Source organism: Artemia franciscana, chromosome 11 (genome assembly GCF_032884065.1).
Source record: "Artemia franciscana chromosome 11, ASM3288406v1, whole genome shotgun sequence".
Taxonomy (NCBI): Eukaryota; Metazoa; Arthropoda; class Branchiopoda; order Anostraca; family Artemiidae; genus Artemia; species Artemia franciscana.
Window position 1 is genome coordinate 36,553,821 of NC_088873.1, and position 23,160 is coordinate 36,576,980.

General features: G+C 33.7%; 1 protein-coding gene across 13 annotated transcripts in view; it reads left to right on the forward strand.

The window, feature by feature from the left end:
* Positions 1 to 23,160, forward strand: part of LOC136033164 (b(0,+)-type amino acid transporter 1-like) — a 164,311-nt gene that overhangs the window by 127,034 nt on the left and 14,117 nt on the right. For 9 of the 13 annotated variants that reach the window (XM_065713833.1, XM_065713840.1, XM_065713838.1 and 6 more), the window contains 3 exons: positions 14,288 to 14,391; positions 15,671 to 15,767; positions 20,688 to 20,837. In XM_065713833.1, coding sequence (XP_065569905.1) covers positions 14,288 to 14,391; positions 15,671 to 15,767; positions 20,688 to 20,837 — 351 coding nt within the window. Of the gene's footprint in view, positions 1 to 14,287; positions 14,392 to 15,670; positions 15,768 to 20,687; positions 20,838 to 23,160 lie in introns of those variants that run through there. The other 4 variants (XM_065713834.1, XM_065713841.1, XM_065713844.1 and 1 more) reach the window with 2 other exon arrangements.

Genomic DNA, 23,160 nt, shown 5'->3' on the forward strand with positions numbered 1-23,160 from the left:
TATGGAAAAAAGGCTGCAGAGGGTCATAAACGTGAATCTGAATCTGAATCTGACGTTTTGAATTGGCTTTATGGAAACCAACACAATCATATTTATCTTTAAGAAGTTGGAACAGTTGGAAATACATATTTAATGAGAGATACCTTCATATACAGTTGTGAAGCATATAGAAGTAGCGGGTACCAAATTTAAAAAAGGCAAAAAATCAGCTGAAAGTAAGCTGAAAAATTATTGACAATTATATGTTTGTGGGGATAATAAAGCACCTTTTCCTAGTAATTTATTCCCAGCACAGTCAAGTTCAAACAATTTTTCTAGTAGCATTTATATAACAGTGGAGAGAAGCACTCTAAGTTTAAGGCTTGAAAAAATACTGACACAAATTGGATTCCTAATTTTCTTGCTGTTGAATACATCAAAGACTCTACAGAACGAGGAGAGGACGTCATAGGAATTTTTTTTCCAATATACTATGGCGTAGGATGATGTGTGACGTAGGCTATTTTATCTAATGAAGAATAAGAAAATGATTGGAAAATTTTTTGAATAAAAGATGGCATTCACCATTTTTATGGATAGCTAGATGGTATGTAACCAGATGGTAATATAACTTAATGGTAAAATCAAATATGGTAAGATACGTAGATGGTAAAATAAGTGAATGGTAGGAAACTAGATGACAAGACATGTAGATGATAAAATAAGTTGACTCTAGCCAAGCTAAAGAGTAACATAAATAAATGGTAAAACAAGTAGATGGTAAAATTACTAAATGGTGATCTATCACGCATCATAATGACGATATCCACGACCCTAAAAATAATCTTATAAGTTCATGGCGTTTCCAATGGTGCAGTTTTTATTTCAACCCCATTTTTGACCATTTTCAGGCTTTCGAATTTCATCTTTTGAAATGTTGACAATTTTTTTTCGCAATAGACTTTTGGCATTAAGATTAATCGAAATCATAGTTACTGCTCCTCAATCAGCTTCAAACGGTAATTTTTTCTTCACTTAACTATTATTTTTAAAAGGACGTTTTTGAATTTTCTTTACTAGGTTTACTAGGTTGGTAGAATTTTCTTTACTAGGTCTTTTTTTAAAAGAATGTTTTTGAACGTCTTTACTAGGTCTTTTTTAAAAGAACGTTTTTGAACGTTCTTTACTAGGTCTTTTTTTAAAAGAATGTTCTTGAACGTTCCTTTCTAGGTTGAAGTGATCACTGCTGTCTCGATAACACGGAGAGCTCTGTTCTATTAGACAACCCCCCATAACCCGAGGCAAATGTTGTTAACTATGCCCTGGGGACAAATAAGGTTTTCATGGGAGGGGTGATCGTATAAGCCTTAAAGGGGGCTCGTTCGATTGGAAATTGAAATTTTCAATTCCCTTTTTAGAGTCAAAAGTCGTCACTTTTAAGGGACTAGATGCCAACTAGTACCCTCTTGCCCTCTTTTCCCCAAATCCATCTTAAGTACGTATATAGATCAGGGTTTTAATCATATACTTGATGTCTTTAATCAATTTTTCCATCTTTATTCTATGTTTTAATCTACTTAATCTAGTGTTTTTGCTGACATTTACTTAAAAATTGTTACTTAAAAAGAACTTACTTGAATTTTATTTACTAGGTTTACTAGGTTGGTAGAATTTTCTTTACTAGGTCTTTTTTTTAAAGAACATTTTTGAACGTTCTTTACTAGGTATGTGATAGAAAATGTAACTCATTTTACCAATCGTTACATCCAATCTCTAATCAAATATCAATACCAAAAACCTTGAAACAACTTAGCCCTTGAAAGCTTACAATTGTTGCATTTGGACCCTAAACGAACTGTATCTATCATTGTAAAAATACGATCGGATCAATATAATTATAATCGCATAAGAAAATCATGTAGCTATAATCTCATAAATAAACCATATTTACAGTTATCACACTTCAAACCCTAAAGATAAGTTGTATAATAATACGACTTAAATAACCTTGGAATTATATGTACACGACTTAAATAAAAAAAAGGATACGGCATCAGACTTTACAGTCCGTACCGGCGGTGCTGATCTCTGTTTCTTTGCCCTTCAGCCAGGAAGTGTAATGGCAGGTTGGGGGCCATCCATCCTGTGCTTTCGCACACCCTTCCTGTTTACCTTCCCCAGATTTCTCCAGGTAACCATTTAAAGCTGGGTCGACTCTGGCTAAGCTTACAGAGTCACGCCACTGATCCCCGTCCCAAACTGAAGAATTGGGTACACTGGGATTCGAACCCGCGTCCTCTCAGACAAGGGATTCCGAATCCAGCGCGACTTAAATAACCTTGAAATTTTAGGTACAATAGTGGTACAATAGTGGACAATTCTATGTATGCTACACTGATTTAGCAACCATACTTATTAGCCGTTAGATGCTATGACTTCAGTTCAGAAAATTTACGGGGGGAGGGTATAAATTTGTTGTTATTTCAGTTTTTCCAATAGAAAATCCCCAAAAAAGGCATTTTCAACAATAATACCCCGAGAAATATACTCTTCGAAACCTAAGGAGCGAGGAAAAAAATATGGAGCTACAGGCCCTCCTCCCATTGACGCCACTGATTAAGTGGCTATTGCCTTACAAGTTAACCCATTAATGGCTCAGCCGTTCGTTCGCTAGCCATTTCAATGACAAAAATATTTTTATGCACAAACCTAGACATTGACCAGACCCGAAACTCTAGACTACCTGGAGGTTTCATTATTTCCTCATTGTAACTACAGATTTTGAATAGTAAAATTTACTCTTTACTGCGACTAACGACTAGGAAGCCCACTGTTCCTTAAAGAAAAAAACACTGTTGATTTTTATTTTACTTGAAACTTGTCATTAGTTGCATAAAATTGTTGATAAAAGAAGTTCAACTAGTGATGATTGTGAGGAAAGACAAATTAAGCAAAATTAGCCCAAATGGTGGTTCTGTAGTTGAATATGATCAATCATACCACGCAGAAACATTTATGAAGAGCTAAACTAGAGATTATAAGAATTGTCAGGTATACTCTTAGAATTCTTTTTTAAGAATTCTCAGTTGGAATTTTCCAGCGCCACAATTACAGATTGTCCAGCGCCACAATTACAGATTGAAATGGAATCATATTTCTTTTAAGTTTTAGATTAATGTTTATTGTGCGGATAGCCAAATAACTTATTTAGAGCCTACTAAAAATTGACAAGAAAAACTGGAGCTATGGATTATAAAGAACAAATATAATGAAATAGGTGAATAGTACTGAAGAACACGAAGTAGCTCAAACTTTTAAACTGCAGACTCTGGTATCCCCTCTTTTAGCGAGGTTAGGTTCACCTTTGTATCTGAAGCCTTTTAATGTTGCATATTTTTCTACGATTGAAAAAGCGTGAAACTGGACAGTGTGGTTTGGCCAATAGTAATTGCGAAATTTGTCTTGTCATATTTCTGCATTCATCATATTTCTGCATATTTCTTTGATATTTTTGCATTCACTTCTGATGACATCATTGCAACGTTAAACGTCATTTGTTTGATTACATCATGTAACGTCATTTTTCTATTTTCGTACCCTGGTGGCAAGTTGAAAATGGATCAACTACATAACATACTTGTAATTTGTTTCAATCCAACTCGCAGATATGCCCTTTCATGTCGGTAATACTTCTAACTTCTATTCTGATGATAAAATCGCATCATCAGTTTGTTGAATATATCATTGAATGTCATTTTATCTGTTTAAAAGAAGAAAACAAAAAAAAAAAAACAAATGTGTTACCCTTTCATCAGTTTTCGCTGCATGATCGCGAAGTAAAAGTTGACAAAGTACGGTTCGTAATTTCTTTAATTTCACCCCTTGCGACTGCTTAATTCTTGCTGTGCAGTAGGTAATGCGTAATTGGTTAATATACAATTTATTGGTACTACGTATTGTACCGACCCCGCTTTGTTCTTGATCTGTTGCAACCGGTCTCTCTGTGTGCACTCGGAGATAATCAGCTTACCCTGAGTGACATAAACTACTCTGCCGGTAAATTTAATTAAATATTTAATATATAGAGTTAGTTAGGCTAGGTATTTAATATGATGCATTCTGCGTGGCCTGCTTTCCATAATTCTCTGGTGTAGTTTCCATATTTTGTCATTGAAGTCTTATATTTTCATCACATTATGGTATATTTCATTATGTATAACTTCACTTCTCGAGTGTGGTCGGTATAATACGTAAGTACCGGTTTGGGAAAGCGTTATGGGTGGCCTACTTTCTATAATTCTCTGTTGTAGTTTCAATAATTTTGTTACTGAAGTCATATATTTTCATCATATTTTGGTATATTTCATTATGATTAACCTGACTTCACTTCCTGACTGTGATCGGTATAATATGTAAGTAACAAACAAATACAACGTAGAGACAATAGGGAAAATTTTTTAAGACAATGGAAATTATTTATGTAGATATTTCGGCCGTATGTCCAAGGGCCGTCTTCAGCACAATGCAAGAATAAGAGAGAAACTATATATATATATATATATATATATATATATATATATATATATATATATATATATATATATATATATATATATATATATATATATATATATATATATATATATATATATATATATATATATATATATATATATATATATATATATATATATATATATATATAAGAACTTACATCAAATTGTGAGAATTAAAACTGATTAGTTAAAAACACTTATTAAAACATTAAAAAAAAAAATATAGCCCTAGCATACTTCAGCGAAGTTCAACCAGGACTGGTAAAAAGAATGAAATGAAGAAATATAAACTCATTCAAACTAAAGAGAATAAAATGATTAGATGCAATTTCTTAAAGCTAATCTTGCTTGTTTAGCAGCCTGTCTCAAAGGCCTTTTCGTAGTTGGTTCAGTACTATTATAAATTGGTTTAGTAAAATATTTTGTTAGATCATTTTTAATCAAATTTGAATATAAAGAATTTAATGAGTATTCCCCCAAGTCCCTGTTCAAAGAAATATTTTTATTTATTTTGAGATTAATTTCAATTGATTCTCGAACCACCTGTTTTATTCCCAAATCATTACTAATGAGTGAAGAGTTTTCAAAAAGTATCATGTGGGACGGATTATTAAATATATGCCAACCTAGAGCAGAATCAAAGGAGTTGTTGGAACCATTTGAACCATGAAAACTCTTCACTCATTAGTAATGATTTGGGAATAAAACAGGTGGTTCGAGATGTTATGCGGTTTTTGAAGTTTTTTGTAACCCCCCAAAAATTTTGTACTCTCCCAAGGAAAAATTCTGGATATGTCTCCATGCCATCCATTTTATTGATTATTTTCCTTAGGCTACTGGGATCAATAAGCATCAAATCCGATATTGAATATCTTTGGGATTTGAAATCAGGAACCTGTACCCCAAATTCTAGGTCAGAAGGAGCACTGGACTAGATATAGGGTCTGAGGGATTCCACCAACTTTATTAGGAACCAACTGATCATTTACCTGAAAAGTAAAGATCACCATCTAGTAGTGTCTAAGGTTAATTTAAAGCTGAAATTTCGGAAGAGTAGCTCCCTCCCGGAAAGTTATGATGTTGGTAGACTTCAGGATGAAAATTTGAGAAAAAAATTCCAGGAACAGTTGAGTACTAAACTTGAGGGTTTAAAATTTGACAATGTGGAAGATGGATGGAATAATTTCAGAAAAACAATTTGTGAAGTTGCTGATGGTGTCCTAGGGAAGAGTGCTAAGACAGCAACTAGGAATATTAGTGAAAAAGCTTTAGGTTTAATAGAGAGTAGAAGGGGTTTGTATAAGAATTATCTGAGCGATAGGTCGTATGAAAACAAAAGGAATGTAAAGAAAGTGGAGAAAGCATTAAAATATGAACTAAGGAGATGTGAAATGGAGGCGATGGATAAAATTGCTGAGGATCTGGAAGATGCGGCTAGACGGCATAATAGTAAAATATTATACTGGCATGTTAATAAATTGAAAGGGAGTAGCCGATCCGGACTAGTCCCAGTTAAAGATAGAAATGGGGCCACAATTAGTGATAAGGAAAAAGTTAAAGAAAGATGGGTGGAACATTTTGAGAATGTGCTAAACCGAGATACAGTTGCAGGAAAAGATATAGATGAAAATGAAAAAGTTTGTGATACCTTGGATGTGAAGGAAGATTTGTTTAGTGAGGAAGAATTAGCGACAGTACTAGAAGGATTAAAAAATAATAAGGCCCCAGGTGCTGATAGTATGATTAATGAGTTCCTTAAATATGGTGGCTCTGAGGTTAGGAATAAGCTACTGAAGATTATGAACATGATTTTTGAAAAAGGGGAAGTACCCAATGATTTTAGGAAAACCTTAATTAAACCTCTGTATAAGAAAGGTGACAAGAGTGAATGTCGGAATTATCGAGGCATTAGTCTGGTCTCTGTAGGTAGCAAATTACTGAGTAATATGATACTTTTTAGACTGAGACATGCTGTAGACAAAGTTTTAAGGGAAGAACAATGTGGTTTTAGAAAAGGTAGAGGATGTGTCAACCATGTTTTCACTCTTAGGTTAATAATTGAGACGTCCCTTCGTTGTCAAACACCTTTGGTCCTTAGTTTTATCGATTATGAGCAAGCTTTCGATTCTGTTGATAGAACAGCGTTAACAAAGGTCTTATCGTTATATGGTATACCAGAAAAATACATTAAAGTGATTTGTGCTTACTGATGCAGTTAAGGTAGGAAATGAGGTTAGCAACTGGTTTTGTGTTAAATCAGGAGTTAAGCAGGGTTGTGTTCTATCCCCCTTTATATGGATCATTTTGATGGACTTCGTCTTAAGGAGCACAGGAAAGGCAATTGGAGACCATGGAATCAAATGGGGAGGAAGAACGCTCCTGGACTTAGATTATGCTGATGATTTAAGCATATTAGATGAAAGTGTGAGCAAAATGAATGAATTTTTAGAGGTTTTACGAGTTCAGGGTGCTAAAATAGGCTTGAAAATTAATGTTAAGAAGACTAAGTCACTAAGGTTAGGAATAAGTGAAGATGAACAGGTGACCTTAGGTAACGAAAAGATTGATCAGGTTGGGAGCTTCAGTTACCTTGGTAGTATTATTAGTAAAGATGGTGGGAGCAGTGAAGATGTTAAAAGTAGAATAGCTAAAGCTCAGGGTGTTTTTTTCACAGTTAAAAAAAGTTTGGTGGAATAGAAAGATAAGCCTACAAACCAAGATTAGAATATTGGAAGCTACAGTAATGACAGTGGTCAAATATGGCTCTGAAGCATGGACACTCCGAAAAGCAGATGAAAATTTACTAGATGTTTTCCAGAGAAATTGCCTACGGATTGTTCTGGGTACCCGGCTGACTGACCGTATTTCAAACAGTAGGTTGTACGAAAAGTGTGGTTCAATCCCGCTTTCTGGGGCTATAATGAAAGAAAGGTTGAGATGGCTAGGCCACGTTCTACGGATGAAGGATGACAGATTACCGAAGATTGTCCTTTTTGGCCAACCGTCTGGGGCTACACGGAAAGCAGGTCGTCCTTGTCTGGGTTGGGAGGATGTCATAAATAAGGATTTAAAGGAAATGGGAACTTCCTGGGAGGGTGTAAAGAGGGAGGCTTTAAATAGATTAGGTTGGAGGAGGAGCGTGCGTAGCTGTGTTGGCCTCAGGCGGCTTGGTGCTGCAGTGAGTTATTAGTAGTATTAGTAGTATTTTTCTCATCTCGGGAATTTAGGTTTTTCTTTTTTTTTTTTACTTGAAATAGGCCTAAAATTAGATAATATACTAAATGTTGATGAAATTAAGTCACGTCAGACTGACAGTTTAACTGGAAAAAAATCATTTTTCACCAGGATAGATCAATGACATTTTACTCTTTAATACTGTCAACATAGCAAAATGTGATGATATTTTAAAATATCTGTGACAGACAATGATGTTTATTTAGACAGACAAAAAGTTGTTTTGTGCCTGAGCCACAAAATATTGCCAAGTTTCCAATGCATGTATCTGAAAGTTGGAGCATATTAGCTCCGACAACATTGTTTTAGCAGGTGATATCTCTTCCTAATAAATAAATTTGTCCCGGAAATATAAAGAATTAGCGAAGAAATCACTGATTTTTTGAATTCCTGATTGAGTTGCCCTCTCGTAGTTAAGCTGGCTAAAACTACATCTACAAGGGCCTGATTATATTAGATTAAAACAAGCACTTTTCAAACGATAGTAAAGAGAGCTATTAAAATGTGTTAATGTTCAATAGGTACCCAATCTTATCTTGTGAAAGCAAGCAGAAAAACACGAAACACTAGATGGTGTCGGAGTCTTATTTTAGACTGACGCCATTTTCCAGCCTTATTGATTGTCTAGAATCTTTGGATAGGACTTAAATCCACCTTGTCTATGTATGTAAAGCATAGATACTGTCGGCTGTGCTATAATAGACTCAAACTTTTCACACACAATCTTTCATTTACATTCACTTGAATCAAGCAGGAATGCACGGGACAGCTTTTGAAGAATTTGACACAGAGAAATATGCAAGAAAAGACATTTTTTAATTCCTGATAGAGCTGCCATTGCTTGGTTATTGCGGCAAGTTCGCCTTCTATAATAAGCACCTAATAGTATTAGATTATAAAACGTGCCTTTTCCAAACAAAAGTAAGGAAAGACATTAAAACGTGTTAGGGTTCAATAACGCCCGGTTCAGGTTTCTGAAAACAAACAGAAAAAACATCAAACGCCATATGGTGCTGCTCTCTTTTTTTTAGACTAACGTTTTCGCTGTCATCAATATCTTCGGATTGGACATATATCCACCTCTCTCTCTATCTATAATGCAAAGACTTTGTCTACTGTACTTTGTGATGATAAGACATTTTATAGACTCCTCAACTAAATTTTCAGGGATCACGCAGGAATGGCTAGGACAGCTTTTACCCGGAAAGATAATGAATTTTACAAGAAAAAAGTTGATTTTCATGAACTACTGATAGGGCTGCGCTGCCCTTTCATGGTTACGCTAGCAAAGATTACTTTTACAACCACCCTTAGTTATCACCTATATTAGTTCTATGACTATCTACCTTAGTTCTTCTGCCCTAGGAATGACGCTTGGACGGATGATAAATAGACTTATCTATTAACAAATGAACTAACACCATTTATATACAATCCTAATAAGGAGGCTATGCAAGATTTGCCTCTCACTCAATCGGACAGTCTGTCTTGGCTCTTCTAAAATTATTCATGGCTTAGTATATTTTTGCTGTGGTCAAATTCTAAGAAATAAAATCCTAAGTACGAGAAATTTCCAGACAAAAGAGGATTTCCTCTACTGCTAGATCCTACTATTACGGTGTTGCCTATGAGTCCGTATCATTCAGTGAGATCAATTGATCAATTGACGGTCTTATTTTCATATTAACATAAAGCAAAATGTGAAAAATATGGGACTTTTCATGACATTGTTTTTTCACACCCTAACTGGGAAGGTAGGGCGTGTCTCATGGTTTGGAAATACATCTGTCCTCTCGCAAGGGGTGAAAAGAATCATGCAGCGTTACTTGGGGTTTTCAAAAAATAGCTCCGAGGATATCTACTTCTGCGAGTTGTTGTGGAAAAAAAACGATCAATCGTTTTATCAGCTTTTAGCTAATACTGCATTCGAAAATCGGTGGCCTCTTCCTTCACCAGTGCTCTAGAAGCTTACACTACGCAGGCTAGGTAGGGGAATTGTTAAAATTTTCTCTGGAGTGAGCTAAGATAGCCAGAAATACACTATGTCTTTTTGGACAAAATTTTGACTTTCTGTAAATTTTTGGTTCTCTTTAAGGGTTGTGGTTAAAGACCTACCTTGAGTGTGTTTTTATAAGAGATGACCCGTTAATTTTGTCTTGATTTCCCTTTTTGTTTGTGTTTTTATGGCTTGTGGTGTTACTTGCTTTGCTTTATTTTCTTTTGCTTGTAAATTAAGACTTCATTTTCCATGAGCTGGCAAGTTTTGTCAGCCTACTGAGATGATGTTGTAGGTTTCGCCTATACTGCTCACTTGCATTAAGGAAACACACATACAAAATATATTCAAACTCTGGCCAATTTTATCGGTTTTCCAACAATCAGTTGTCTATACTGCCCACATTAACGTCACTGACACTGACGAAAATTAAAAAAAAATCCAAATTAAAAAACTACCACTATTGCTACTACTATTAACAACTCAGTTGAACACCAAGCCACCAGACGCTAGCACAGCTATGCGCACACATCCTCCACTCCGATCAATTCAAAGCCTCCCTACTTACACCCCCCGAAAAAGGTTCAATTTCCATTAAATCCTTCCTTAAGACCTCATCCCATCCCAATAGGGCATATAACCTGCTCTTTGTTTAGCCCTAGATAGTTGGCCGAAGAGTACGATCTTTGACAATCATTCATGCTTCATCCGAAGAACGTGTCCTAGCCATCTCAACCTTTTTATCATTGTAGCCCTAGAAAGTGGGAAAGAACTACATTTTCTTGTACAGCTTACTGTTTGAAATACGGCCAGTCAGACGAACAACCAAAACAACCCGTGAACGATTTCTCTGGAAAAGATCAAACAAATCCTCTTCCGTCATTTAGACGATCCACGCTTCAGAAACATACTTGAATACTGTTATCTCTGAGGCTTATAATATTTTAAAAAAATAAAATGAAAACTGTATAACTTAGGCTAAATCAAGAAAATTATACTAAGTTAAAATAAATCCAACAAGGATAAAACTGGAGTCGAAGGAGATAGTTTGCTTTCAAGCGATGTATCTCGCCACTTGTCGTTCTTTTTACTGACTTAAATTTCGTAAGAAAAACCTAATCAGGTTTTGCGATCTATTTATTTGATAAAAAATGTAACGGGTAAAGAGCAAATAAATAACGGGTAAAAACGGGTATCAATTGTTGAAAAGAGGGCTGGATTATCTTTCTGTACCTTTTAATTCACACTTAAGATGTAATTCGACTCGCTTGTGAAATTGTTGTTCAATAGACCAATTGAATTACCACATAGTATAGGGTTGTAGATTGTTTTTTCTTTGGTGACACTAATTATCTGCCAATCAAAGTGGAGTGTGTCTTAAGCTGTTACAATAATGCTTCTGATACCCTGTCTACGACTCATATGTAATAATTGTAAACTAAGGAAAGGAAATACGCAGTAAAAACCCATTAGACATAAAAAAAATACCCTACATTTTATTTCAAAACTCGAACGAATCCGCCAGTTTTCGGAACAAAGCAGTTTAACAGTAACAGGGGACCGAGATTCACTAGGTTGAGTGAAAATTAGACATAAGAACAATGTCCGACAAATTCCACCGCATAAATTCTCTCCCTCCCCCTCCATGGAAAATTTTTATCGCAGAAATGTGATCCTCGCCTTACCTGATTCACGAAAAAAATATTTTTTTCTCTGTAATTTTTTTAGAGTTGTATTGACATGCTTTCTCTTTTTTCCCTAGTTAATTCGTGAATTAATTTGTACATTAACGAAAACCAAACTTACTTTAGTAAGAATGTTGTCCAATATAGCAGTATTTTTAGTTGTGAATCTTGTTAAGATCACTCTGAAAGAGACGCTTAAAACTGGATCGATACCTGCAATTCTAATAAATTGTACGTATTTGGAACAAGAATGAAATAGAGATTCTCTTTATTTGTAACTAATTACATAACAAAACTAGTTTTTTTTAACTGAAAGTAAGGAGCGACATTAAAACTTAAAACGAACAGAAATTACTCCGTATATGAAATGGGTTGTCCCCTCCGCAATTCCTCGCTCTTTACGCTAAAGCTTTTAATTGTTTCAAAAAGCAGAATTGTGGCAGAAGTTTATTAAGATTTTTAGTGGAATTTTAATAAGAATATTAATTTGCCCCTGTTTCTTTTTAAAGTGACACGGGTAAAAAACAAGAGAAGCATAAATCAAGTCAATATAATTCCCAAATATGGTGTTTCCTGGGTCACGAGATTTTCCTAAATTCCCAAAAATAATGTTTCCTGGATATGTACAACATTCTATAAAAAATAATTTTTTTGTTGAGTTGCTTCCTGTAAAGGGTTACAGCCTTGATGTGCACCAGGTTTAACACCAATTTTTAACTAGAAGGTTCTAATTTTTAATAGAATTCTTCAAAAGAGCAATAATTTTCCCTAGTATTTTTTTTTTTCAGTGACACGGGTAAAAAACAAGATAAGCACAAAGCAAGTCAATATAATGGTAGGCAATTTGGGAGTTCACCACACACCGTCGTAGAAAAACATAAAATTTAAATGGGAATAGAATATTATATGGCGGTCTAATTTTTTGTCACGGGATTTTTCCCAAATTCCCAAAAATGATCTTTCATGGATATGTACAACATTCTAAAAAATCATCTTTTTTATTGAGGCGCTTCCAATAAAGCGTTACAGCCTTGGTGTGCACAAGGTTTAACACCATTTTTAACTAGGAAGTTCTAATTTTAATGGAATTTTTCATAAGAATAATAGTTTACCCTGTTTTTTTTTGTTTAAAGTGATACGGGTAAAAAAAAAAGATAAGCATAAATCAACTCAACATTAGGCTAGGTGATTTGGTAGTTCACCTCTCTCCATCGTAGAAAAATATGAAATATAGCTGGAATTAGACGATTACATTGAGGACTCAATTTAGTCACGAGATTTTCCGAAAATCTCCAAAATTGAATTTTGTGGGTATTTACTACACTCTCTTTTCTAAGTCGCTTCTGACAAAGGGTTACAGCCTTGATGAGTACCAGGTGGCCACTTATCTTGTCTGTTATTATAAACATTATAAATATTATAAAGAAAGATTATAGATATTATAAAAATATTATTTGTATTATAAATAAATATTATAAAACATTACAAAATTTTGTAAAAATAAACATTATGATATTATAAATATTATAATTAAATATTATAAAAACATTATAAAAAATATTATATTGTCGACTCTAAAATGAAAAAGTATATCCCCATGTGTTTGGTTTTCAGGTATAGAGAAAGAAGTTTCCAAAGTTTTTCCAAGACAAAACTTTCTGCCAAAGATTAAATAGGAAAAAAATGTAAAAAAAAAAATAATAATATGGTGGTTGGCTGAATAGCGGTGCTTCATTTTGGTAAATTATGTTTAAAATTATGTTAAAAATAGGAATGTGCAACAAAGCAAAATAGGCACCTCTCGTGTGTTCAAGCTGAATATTGAGGGGCGATAATTAGTGGAAATTTATCATTTTGTTCTACATTTCTCGAATCTTAGTCGAGAAAATCGAAAAAAACAACTCCCCCCACCCCATAGATTATGAAAATTACCTTTTTTGTATCTTCACTAATGAACTTGAGGATAAACATCCCCTGAATAATCATTAATCAGCCTGAGATTCGTAAAATAACAAACAAAAGCTTGTTAAGCCTGAGAATATGTACTAGTTTATAACCTTGGCAGCTTCAACTCTCAATTACATACGATTAGAGCTTGAGCCATATGTGTTTTGAATGGGGATGGCCGACTCTGTTTCATTTCCTGCAAAATTATTCCTTTTAGGTTCAAAGTAGTAATAGCTCCATTGCAAAAGTGTTGATATAGTTTATTCATCAACCTTGTTTCTTGAAGATCCAAATTTTGACCCTGATTTTTAAAAGTGGCACGATTAAGAGCAAGATGAGGATAAATCGAGTCAATAATGCTTGGATATTAGGAAGATCATCTCAACCCGTAACTGAAAATACAAAATTATGTTTGATTAGAAGTTGACATGGCGGTTCCAATATTAGTCACAGCATTTTCTGAATCTTCCAAATAGTTATTCCTAGGTATGTCCAACATTCTAAAAAGTTTTTTTTTGTTGTGTTACTTCCAATAAAGGTTTCGATGTGCGTCAAATGGCCATATTACCTCCACGGTGCTGAAAAAGGTCAGTCCCCCTCCTAACTGAGCCCTCATGAAATGACACTTCAGTCATCGTAGTATTATTGGTAAATCTTCTCTTGAATGTGATTCTGTGTCTGATAAAACTGAACGTTTATTGAATATTAACGAAGGCAGGCTTACGTGCAGGGAGGGGGACCCACCCTTGAAAAGGTTTACGATTACCCTAGCACCCTTTTGGACTTTGTTTTCTAAGTATTCCCCCCCTCTGAAATAGATTCCTACGTTTGTGTCTGAGTGAAAATGCTTTCGGGGCTTTTGGTTGCTTATTTCTTCTATTCTTCTACAGACTTTTGGTGCAAGAGCGCTTGCTTCCTGGGCTTGGCTTATGCCGTTAGCTGTTTGTGTTTCTACATTTGGTTCTGCAAACGGGACGCTTTTTGTTGGAGGAAGGTATGTTTTTAGATAAGATATGGAATGTGTTTATATCAGCCAATACCGTTTTTTTTTTTTTTTTTACTTAACATTCGATGTGGGGTGGGCTAAACCTAGGATTTTCTGATCAATGACATTTTCTAAGCCCTTGATCTGGAAAGGGTTTGCCAATCCAACTTAAAAAATTTAAAACTTAAAATTAAAATACTTTTAAAGAACCTGTAAGTCATCCATACCAATAAACATTAGAGTTTAGCGTTCTGCTAAATATCGGAGTTTTCATGTCAGAGTTCAATTATTATTCTGATATAGGGCTAAATCAAAATAATATTTCAATTATTTTAATGTTAATAATTCAATTATTTCAATAGATATTAAAGTTTAGATTCAGAATAATTGAGAACCGTAGCATTAAGCACTGCTGAAAAATGTTCCATCAATTTGGTAATTTACCTTTTGTGTTTTTTGAAATTATCTCACAACTCCTGTAAGGATACTAGTTTTTTCCTTTTTTTTAGTTGCTGGTGTGGAGGCAGGTATCATTTTTTGGGGGGATGGGGAATATATCTAACTATCATAAACATAGCAGTGATGAACCACGTGAAAACTGAGAGAAAATAAAGTTTAGTGAGGGGGCTATAAAATACTGATAAGTTGGAGGTTTAAATTCTTCCTTTCTTTTATTTTGCCAAACAAAAAGTTGTCAAATATTGAACAAGTCAAAGAAACAAAATGTTTTTATTTAACAATATTATGTTTTTTTTTCAAATTCTGTACTTTTTTGTTTGTTTTCTTTGTTTCTTATATCGTTTATCTAGCTTTTTTTAGACGTAACAATAAAAGAAGGTGCATCATTTCAGCCAGATTTTCTTCTCAACTCTCTAGTTTTTCCTTAGGATAAATAGGAAGCGTGGGTGGGTTACCGTGACTTAATTAAGAATTGAATGTATAATTTTTGAAGCAATTGTTTCCCAAGTTTCAAGGATTTTGCCTGGATGTCAAGGCACACAAAAAAATCACAAAAAAAAAAACATTATCATAGTAGCCATATTCTTGTCAACAGTTTAACCTGAAATATTCTTTGTCACACTTTTTCTTTTTTCTTCTGTTTTTTCTTCTGTTTCTGTTATTTTTTAATATTTTATTTTTTACTACTATGTAAGTTTAACATAACCTACAAAAAAAATCCCCTTAGCTTTGCTAAACTTCAATTATGCCTGTGTGTTAAATAAGTTAATTTAGACGTAGATAGAACTTTTCTTCAATTTATAAATCAAGGTTTTTCCTCTTTTTTTAGGTTGTCCTATGTTGCAAGCCGGGAAGGACATCTGGTTGATATTCTCTCTTATGTCCATGTTCGGAGATTGACTCCAAGTCCAGCACTTTTATTTAATGTAACTATTTTAATGTCAAAACAATTTCAGAAACAAAGACAGGGCAATTTCAAAGCAGATATGCTTTGAAACGCCCCCCTTTAATTTACAGGGGGGGTGTGTGAATTGTGACTGTATATTCTTTAATGTTGCTCATTTCCGGCATAATTTTCTTCTTTTTTGTTTGAAATATAATTCTAATCCTTTGTCTGGTCCTGCCAAAAATCTCAGAAAAAAGAATAAAAGAGAGTTTTCTTTCCCTACAGTTCCTTGGTGAGTAGGGCTGAGAAATTAGCTGAGTAGGCCAAGAATAAATATACATACGCACTAATAACTTGAGGGAAGCAAAAAATCAGTGATGTAAAAAAAGATCCAATTGAAGTTCATTTCAATAAATGGGTGCTAATTTTGGTATGTACTTAGCCTAAAATTATGAACAATAAGCGAATTTTTTCTAGAAGTAGTATCAGGCAAAATTCAGAGCACCTCGAATGATGCTTTACCAAATTAAGAAGAATGAAGCAAAAAGTCTCGTGGAAAGACTAAAGTGATATTTTTTATTGCTTGTGTAAACCTTTATTTGAATTCCCAACGTTATCTGACGCCTTTCAAAACTACACATCCAAAACAAAAAGAGAAGTAACTAGTAAAGAATGTTTAGACTCAGGAGTTTTAGTTCATAATTCTGAAAAATATCAAAATATAAAAATTCTCTTGATATTCTGGTAACATATACAATGACCGTCTTCAGTAGATAAACAAAAGTCTTCGGTCAGTTTATCTAGTGTAAACGGCCATTGTATATGTGTCCAAACTATCCAAAATTTTGTGTATCACTATCAAATAAAAGGATTTTCCCTACTGAACTTTTATTTATACATCATAATTCTTGTTACCAAGAATAAATACTAATAACTTGAAGGAAGCAAAAAATCAGTGATGCAAAAAAAAAACCAATTGAGGTGCAGCTCAATAAATGGTTGCCATTTTCGGTATGAACTTGGTCTAAAATTATGAACAATAACTGATTTTTTTTTTTTTCTATAAGTAGTATCAGTCTCAATATTTAGACTCAATAGCTTTTCGTTCATAATTATGAAAATTATCAAAATATCAAAAATTATCTTAATATTTTGGTAACATATACAGGGGCCGTCTTCAGCAGATAAACAAAAGCCCTCAGTCAATTTATCTACGGAAAACTGTCACTATATATGTGACCAAACTATCCAGAAAATTTTGTGTTTTACTATCGAATAAAAGGACTGTATCTAATGAACTTTTATTAATACATCATAAAAAGGCAGCGTAGTCTTCGAAAATACCTAATTATTACTTCAGATGTAAACTTAAAAACAAACAGAAAAAATTTGATAAACTTGGTAGAACTCCCATCTCTTTTAATTTTTGTCAGGATCCGATAAAAATCAGTCCATTCTGGCCTTTTAAGAGGGTAGTATTCCTGCATGTTTTTCAGCCATCTCATTTGTCTGTTGACAAACAGTTTTAGGGTAACCATTTCTGGTAGATAACTGAGCTAAAGCAGCTTCATTTCTTAGGAATAGTCTTTCGTCCTTCCAAATGATATTTTAGTAACATATACAGTGGCCGTCCTGGCCGAAGAAAATCCAATTAAAATACAAGAAAATAGAAAAAGACGTTATGAGTTTTCTTGTGTGTCTTTTGAATACTGCCCTAAAAGTGAACAATATGAAAAGATTCGAGAATAATCTGCCACACAAATTATTACTCTTGTCATTCCTCTTTTTTGAGGGTCCCAAAGCCTCATTCCATTCCACATTCCCTAGACATTATAATCCAGAAAAAAACAGTACATATTTTGAGCAAATCTATTGGGGAATTCAGATAGCAATTTGTTAAACTTCGTTTTATTCTCTCTTCCTCACAGTATCGGTATGCATATCGCATAGCGTTTTATATACAAAACGGAATCTGTGTCATATTTATAATTTTTTTATGGTTTTAAATCTAGTCTGCACAGAATAGGCCTAGGCTAGCTTGGGAAATCTTGGTATGTTTAGTAGGTTAATTAACTTCAAGCTGGTAAACCCACTTGGGAAAGAATTTGTCTTTCTTTACCCTCGCTTTAATTTAAAAGCACTTGAAAATTCAATTTTGCTGGGGATTCGGGTCAAAATAAGTCAGCAAACGCTAGATGGCTTTGGTAACTTTTTTCGGCCCTAGTGTCAGTTTCCACTCTTATAAGTTTCTTATACTCTTTGTGCTAGATTGATTAAAGTAAAACTTTCCAAAAAAGTTTTTCAAAAGAAAGTAAAGACCATATTAAACTTAAGATCAGCAGAAACAAATTTCTAAAATAATTCAAGCTCAAAACAATCAGAAATTATTATTAAAGCAAAAGTCTGAAGTCTACTGTGTTATTGGTGCTTTACTGACAACTAATTATATTACAATATTTTCTTTTCTCTTATTATAACATTGAAATCAAAATAAATTTACAGGGAAATAGAATCTTTAATTGATGAGCTTTAAGCAATTAATATCTTTATATATAAAATATTCCGTGTAATTTTATTAGTTGTCTCCAAGACTGTTCTTTCTAAGCCTATATAGTTTTCCCGTAAGCGCCAATGACACAGAAGGCCTTACAAATAATTTATCAAAAAACGTAAAGAGCTCTATTCAACCAAAACGATCGAATAATCCTCCAAGCGTAAGATTACCACAAATCAATAACAATAAATAACTGAGTCAAACTCAAAACAAGCAGATATTAACATGAGTACTGACAACCCCTATGCCTTCGCTTTATCAGGACTAGAATATAATTTGCACTTTACTGAAAAAAAGCAACGAATCACAGTGGATTGTCAGTTTAATATACATATACGGATATTTATTCCTCAATGTCCTAATATTTTTTTTTGTTTATTAAAGTAAGAACTGACAACACCCATGCCTTCGCTTTATCAGGACTAGAACATAATTTGCACTTTACTGAAAAAAAGCAACGAATCACAGTGGATTGTCAGTTTAATTTACATATACGGATATTTATTCCTCAATGTCCTAATATTTTTTTTTGGTTTATTAAAATATGAACTTCAAAACATTTAACATTAATTAATTTCAATAAAGTGCAAAAATTTTCGAGGTTTGAGCAGGCCTTGGGGTTGTCAGTCCTACTCACGCTAATTTCTGCTCGTTTTCAGTTTTAATCGGTGATTTATTGTAATTTATGTTCATTTTAGGTTTATTTATTTATTGACCATGAATTGTTGTAGTTTTACACTTGAAAGATTATTTGACTTTATCTCTGGTGATTTTTGGTTCAATGGAGCTCTTTACTTTAAGTCGAAACACTAATTTTGTGGAAAAATGTTTTTAAAATAAATTTTGTTAGTTTTTATTGACATAGTCTTTTTCATGAAAAAAATTTATTGCTTCTTTTCGGTATTCATCCATAAGAATTCATTGTTTGGCTTACTATGCTGTTGTTTGGCTTACTATGCTGGAGAAACTTTTTCAACAATTTATAATCCTGGCACAAATAGTATTGTTTAATTTAGTTTTATACCTCCTCAAGTTGACCTGAAAAATAAAACTTAATACCATTCCCAAAAAATTATATCTATGCTCCTTGACAACTTGGACACACTAACCCTCTTTTGATTTAGCTAAATTGTAAGAGCAGAAGTAGTCACAGTAATGGCCCCGAAATTCTTAACTTAGTACCCACAGTCGTTCTAGAGATATTGCTGAGATGTTTTATTGGCAATCAGCATAGACACAGTGCCTTTTGATTTAGTCTTAAAGCATAGTGGGCAGATCGCATAGCTTTAGGGGGGGGGGTGACAAACACAATATCCCTAGAGACTTCACTACTGGATCGTTTTACTGCACTGAACAAGATTTTGTTCAGCGCTGTCTCAAAATTTTGATTGGATGTGACTGGAAAAAGAATAGGGTCACAAGGACGACTGCTTGTCCCCTAATCACTTTATACTCTCAAAAATTCACTAAAACTTTTAATTTCCATTGTAATTGGCTCTCTTAAGAGTTCCAGTGATTTTGTAAGTTTTGGTAGAGCGGCGCTGCCCATGATATTGCTTACGTTCCTTTTTGAAAACCTGAATATATAGAGTTTTTTCGTTCCGACGTCCCTAAAAGTTTCGCCTTAATATCCGCCGCATCATTTGTTATAGTAACTGTAGTGGTAGTAAATAAACATAATAAATAAATAGTACTAAATAGTATACAAGTAGGGCGTTCTGACTATTTCACATTCTTCCACAGAATGCTCTGAAAGGTCAAACTTAATAATGTAAGCCGTTCTTGAGATATTGGTTTGTCACACTTTTGACAATCTATATGATCATAGTTCACTTTGATTTAGTTCAACATCGCTTAAATTAACCTTGAAATCTTCACCTTAATACCCTTAGCTTGCCTAGTAGCAATAGCTATAGTAACAGTAGTAGCATTAGTAGCAGCATGCGCCTAGCATGTTTGGTTTTCTTCAATACCCCCTTCAACACACGCTGAAAATCCAACTGAACACGACCAGCCGTTCCTGAAGTATTGCTGATACGTCCTCTCCGCAACCTGTCTGGGCACAAAGTGTTCAGACCAAGTTAAATACATTTTCAATAATCATCCCACTCATGATGCCTGGAAACTTCCTCTTGATACGGTAAAAACTTTTCTGGTGGCATAGAAGAGAAAAATTGAAAAGCTAACCAAGGCACATGCTATCTGTAGTCTATTATACTTAATACCTTATTCATATAAACCACGTTAGCTTCCCAGTAGCAAGGAGCAGTAGCAGTCCTAGAAAATAAGAATTTGTTCCATTTTTGAGTCTCGTTGGTAGTTTACAATTTATTCAGATTTTGATATATATTTCATTCGTACTTTATTATATCTTATTGGATTTAGATATAATTTATTACATTTCAGACGTTGATTGCATTACTGATGATTATTCCTGGTAATATTGGAAGTTTAATTGACTTCTTCAGCTTTACTGCTTGGATATTTTACGGGGGATGTATGGCCGCTCTTATACTGATGAGGTATACAAGGCCCAATGCTCCACGACCTTATAAGGTAAGTTTAACTCACGGTTGCCACCTGATGAAAGAAAAAATCACAATATTTAGTGACGTTTTGGTTGATTTAGGGATTTTCTTCAATAATATAGTGATGTATGTGCTCATCTAGTGCTTTTGTTTTTGTTTAGATAGTATAACAAATCACTAGAAATAGTGATAATTAATAGAGGTGGCGACCCTGGTTTAACCAGTATATATTCAAGTGGCGCTAATGGTGTGAAAAGTCTTGAAGGCGTTTTATAAAGCTGACAATTATATTTTATGCTACCATAAACTGAGAATTTGATTTCATTTTGGATATGGTAACCTAAAAGTATTATGCGACATTTGGGTAAAATCGATTGGTATAATAGAGTCCCCCAAACACGAAAAGACATTCTCAATATCAATGGTAATAATTTTAGTGATCTGAACTTACATATTGTGCTCCCATATACAAGCAATTTGGGCTGATGATTTGCTGTAACTTCACTGCCATTTTTATAAAACTGATATTTACAAAACACTAAGCTAGACCGAGAACCTTCAATCGATACTTCATATGGTAGCCTAAAATATATTATGAAATATTTTATAATATGAAATATTATAAAATTGATTTTTATAATATACTATCCTCTAAAAAAACGAGTCGAGACTTGAAATATTGACGGACCTGACAAAAACTTATTGGGTTTCTATGGTCCAGATTCTAACATCTACATAGAAGGACTGATGATAAAATGAAGGTCGGAACACATTCTAAGAGGGGTTACAGGTTTACAGGAACTCGACGGACACTTGACTGGAATATATTTTGTTTTGGCTAATAAATAAGTAAAATTTAACTCCTTTTACAACCAATCTAGGTTTTTCCATAAAATATTCAAAAAAAAAACTTCGGCGAAAATATTGTTACTTATTTACATTAAACATTAGACATCAACACTTATATTAAAAACATTAGTTCATGACTTTGTTGTCAAGGAAAAAAATACCATAAATACGAAATAAATCACCATAAAATTACCCAAAAAATTTGCATAAAAACGAGAACGGATAAATTTCTTACAAGGATCACAAGGAATACCTAAACAAATTAAACAGCTAAGTAGTTTAAGATGAACGTAGTGCAATTTAATTCTTACCTTATTATTAATAATATTAAAAGGCTTAGAACCGAAAATTAAAATTTGAAATATTTCAAGCCGAAATCTAACACTGAAATCGGAAGAAAAAAAACGATCATTTAAAATATCAGTTTTGCTCTGAAAGGAAACCCAGGATGGACTAAGTAAAGAAAGATAACCTGTCTGCACAATTCAAGAAGTTGCAAATCCAAGACCAAAAATACAAGATGTTATAATATAATCAAAAAGACTGCACAATATTGCTGCTACTACTACTACTAACAACTTACTTCGATATAAAACCTCTAAGGCCAACAAATCTATGCAAGCTCCTCCTCCATCCCAATCTATTCAAAACCCCCCTCTTTACACCCTCCCGAGAAGTTTCTATTCTTTTAGACTTCACGGCATCCTCCCATCTCCCATCGGGGACGATCTGCTTTTTGTTTGGCCCTAGATGGTTGGCCAACAAAGGCAATCTTTGGCAATATGTCACTTTTCATCCACAGAACCTTTCCTATTCATCATAGCCTTTCAGCCATACAAAGCAAGATTGCGCCCCATTTTTCGTAGAACCTATTGTTATAAATAAGGTTAGTCAGAAGGGTGCTTTGGTGCTGGAGGGGAGGGGCTCAGTACTTATTTCAATTAAGAAAGGTCAAATCGACTATGGTCCAAAAATAAATAAAAGATTAATGTTAATTAACAAAGTTAATGAGCATAAAACGAGAAGAATTAGAAGGAATCAATTTGGACAAGGGAATTAAATTTTGCAGAGGCTATAGTAAAAAAAAGTCACTTTCTAGCGGCTGAAAATGTCTAATTAGCGCTAAACTCACTTAAGCAAAAACTATTTTATAAAAATATTTATTAAATTTAAAATAACTATTTTATTATTATTTATAAGTTACGCAATAAGAAAATCGCAAAATATGGAAAATACGATACATCATTGATCAGAACATTTTACACTAATTCTTAGTATTGCTAAAGCAGGTAGCAACAGTCTCTTTGAAGGAATCAGTTTTGTTTATACAGATTCTTTACTGCTGTATATTTTTCTGTATATTTTTCACTAATTCTTAGTATTGCTAAATCAGGTAGCAACAGTCTCTTTGAAGGAATCAGTTTTGTTTATACAGATTCTTTACTGCTGTATATTTTTCTGTATATTTTTCACTAATTCTTAGTATTGCTAAATCAGGTAGC